Raw genomic sequence first — 3,327 nt, 5'->3', positions numbered from 1 at the left:
TGAAAAGAAATGTCAAAATCTATTCAAAACAAACATTGAAAGTTTGATAATACCGAAACGAATGGAATTCCTCTTAAATTTGTTTAATAAAAGTTTTGTACATAATTACAACTAAATTTTTTTAAATTTTTGTTATAAAACTATTTTTAAAATATATATTATAATTTTTTGTACATAGTTGTAATTAAATGTTTTATTATTATGGTCTCCTTGTGTTGAATTGTATTGTATTGTATTCACAAAAACTTAATTAATTAAAATAATATAAAAAAAAATGTTTTGTTATTGTAGTCACTACTTTTCGAAACTTTTCTACCAAATACAATAGTTTTTATTAAGTAAAATAGAAACCTTAAATTATCACTAAAATAAAATTAAAATTAAATGATAACAAATTCCATTTTCTTATTATATGAAACAACGAGAGTTACAATTTCCACCTTCGATTTCGTACGAACGATTGAATTTCAAACAAAATATTTTGTTTAATCAAATGTTGGCATGAAAGAAACAACACGTCACGGGAAAAATTCTCAGCAACAGTAGCCACTCACATATGGTTACGTACATCTGATTTGTGCGCACGAACACGTAAGACAAAATTCGCATGCAATGTAACCGCAGTCTAGCGCAGCTTGAACGGAAAATAATGCGAACACTATTCTATATATTAAATGATTTTATTAAATAACAACCCTGTTTATGCATTGCGTTTCCATAAATTTGTAACTGACATAAATTTTGGTAGTTGATATAATGGATTTAGTCTACGGGGAAGCATCAGAATCGGACGAGGAATTTGGTGTGCCTAGCACTCCTCCCAAGGTTCTATGCGTTTCCATTTAAAAAATGTATGTGTGTCATTTGAATGTATATTCTAGATAGCAATATTAGCATCTGAAATATTGGGTGAAGCAACAGAATCTGATGATGGTAATATTTTGGTTTTACATCCAGGTAAACATAATATTTAATTTTCTATAGATATCTACTACACGTCTGATTCCACAATAAAAAGTACCACTGGAAATAAGTACAACAATAATTTGCTTCAGAGAAAACTAAGTAAGACATAAATTTAATAGCTATATGTAGAAAATACGTAATCCAATTTTAGTTGAAAGTAATATAACGATTTGGAAGGAGCTGACAAATACTATTAAAGACGATGTGACTACAGCATCTGTGCAGCTATTAAACACAGAGCAATTATTAATAAAATCACAGGTGAACTTTATTTTTTAACTCAACTTGTATATTCATGCACATTCATCGAGCAAAATAAGTGGTATAGAAAACATTTATGTTAACTTTTCAGGTATCTATGCAAGCAGCTTTAACGTACCTCAAACAATCGCAAGAAAATGTAAAAGATTTGCTCGGGAAATCAAACTTTATATTTACATCAAATTTTATATCACCAATAGAAATATAAAATACTTTATACATCTGCAAAATTTAAAAGTAATAAAAACAAAAAAGTATGTTTGTGTATTTTTTTAATCAGCGTCTGAGTCCGATATATACACGTTGCAACCCGGCTTAGGTTCTTTAGGAACATATGTGGATTCGAAACATCTAACAAATATTGACCGCATGCGGTTTGTATTTCGTCCAGGCGACGAAGGTATACACTCGTTCTCAATTTCTCCTGCATCATAAAACGCAACAGGAGAATCAGTGTCTTTCAGTATTGAGTCAGGTGGCATACGTAGAGACACATGACTATCACAAATATGACTAACATTATTTAATAGATTTTGTGGTGTGTTTACGGACTTTGAAGCACTTTGTGTATTACCATTATCATCAAAAAGTCGTGAATCGTTACTGAGTGTTGATGCATCGCTTATAAATCTTGTTTTTGATTGGTTTTTATGCTCGTCATCATGCACGTTTAATTTTCTCTTTATACTTATATTGGCATTAGTTAGTTCAGCTGGATTACAATCTTCATAGAAACTTATATCGTCAGGAGAAAGTGTGGACATTATTAATAAGCATTCTATTTGGTCATATTTTTTTATTTTTAAAAAAATTGGACTGAAATTATATTAAAGTTTCACAAAAAGATTTAAAATGATTTTTTTTAGTATATACCTGCCAGCGTCATCAAGATTTAAGCTCAAATTTTCATTTAACGATTCCGCAAATATTAAAAAAGCACGAAATTCTTTTAAACAAAAAGTTACGTGGCATTTATGGCTTACATTGTAGTGGTCGAACTCTGAAGCCCTGAAACATATATAAAAATGTGTACGGTTAGATATCTTTAATATATAGAATAGCAAGTTCTCATCTGTATCCAAACAAAATTATTGCGAAAGAATTTACCTTCAGCATTGCCGCAACTTCACAAATTGTGAATTTATTACCGCTCCTTTTATTTATATGGCAGCAGCGTATATTCAAATGTCAATCAATCTGAGTAAATTTTACCACTACTATTACATTCTAACTGCACCTAAATATTTAATGATTTCAATTAATCTCAAAAATTTTATTTATATTGCTAAGAAACAAAGAAATAGTTTTCATTAAACGTTTGCATTTACAAGGATGTGACTAAATAGTTTCTAACTAATTACCTATTGTATTAGGCTCAACGCGTGCTGAAAAGCACAAAATAGCATGCTATTTTTATTCAGCATGCTAAATAGCTTTAATATTAGTGTTAAATTTTTGCTATATATTTTACATACAATATGAAACTTAAGTTAAATTTTAATTAACTTTGCTAAATACTAATTTCGAATTGTCAAATCACATACATTTATCACAGTTCTTTCAATTCATTTTTATGGAGATGTTTTAATTTAGCAAAATGAAATTGTACCTACTTTGGAAGAGTGAGAGGTATAGCATACTGATTGAATATGAATTGGTTTTGTATGCAATTTATTGGTAGTTAATATATATTTGTGTCCAAATTTAATTAAAGAAACAAATTATTTTAACATAAAACACAACATGTCCTGCTTTGGATATATTTAGGCAGCCGAGACCATGAAATTTGTGGGATTATGTAAAGAATAATGTTAATGCAGAAAATCTGTAAATTTTCGAGCTTTGAAAGCAAACGTCTACCAAGTTATGATGGTGCTATTGCTAGATCAAAAGGATATAGAACTGTAAGATGTCCTCTGGGAACATTTGCATGATATATTTCTCATCAAATTAAAACGTTAATACAATATACTAAAATAGAAAATTAATCGAATTCTAAATCAAAAATGTGTTTTATGTAGATATATTTGTAAAACAACAGGATGATGATCTTCGTATTATTAGAATAAGTGGATAAAACAAAGTTTTAACATATGCACT

General features: G+C 28.9%; 2 protein-coding genes across 2 annotated transcripts; one reads left to right on the top strand and one right to left on the bottom strand.

Annotated features, from left to right (window-relative positions):
• Nucleotides 1-441: 441 nt before the first annotated feature.
• On the top strand, nucleotides 442-1,477 carry LOC119664887 (biogenesis of lysosome-related organelles complex 1 subunit 3-like). Its single transcript, XM_038074246.1, has 5 exons — nucleotides 442-825; nucleotides 882-933; nucleotides 985-1,065; nucleotides 1,118-1,227; nucleotides 1,319-1,477. The coding sequence occupies exons 1-5, from the start codon at nucleotides 757-759 to the stop codon at nucleotides 1,433-1,435; spliced, it is 429 nt and encodes a 142-aa protein (XP_037930174.1). The 5' UTR covers nucleotides 442-756; the 3' UTR covers nucleotides 1,436-1,477.
• A 9-nt stretch (nucleotides 1,478-1,486) lies between these two features.
• LOC119664888 (cell cycle checkpoint control protein RAD9A-like) lies at nucleotides 1,487-2,235 on the bottom strand (the record flags this gene model as incomplete). The annotated part of the gene is made up of 2 exons (XM_038074247.1): nucleotides 1,487-2,043; nucleotides 2,101-2,235. Coding segments are annotated over 2 exons (679 nt in total), but the record flags the coding sequence as incomplete, so codon positions are not given.
• Nucleotides 2,236-3,327: the final 1,092 nt, after the last annotated feature.

This window comes from Teleopsis dalmanni, unplaced genomic scaffold (genome assembly GCF_002237135.1).
Source record: "Teleopsis dalmanni isolate 2A unplaced genomic scaffold, ASM223713v2 unscaffolded_contig_2882, whole genome shotgun sequence".
Lineage (NCBI taxonomy): Eukaryota > Metazoa > Arthropoda > Insecta > Diptera > Diopsidae > Teleopsis > Teleopsis dalmanni.
This window is presented reverse-complemented; position numbering and strand designations above follow the sequence as displayed.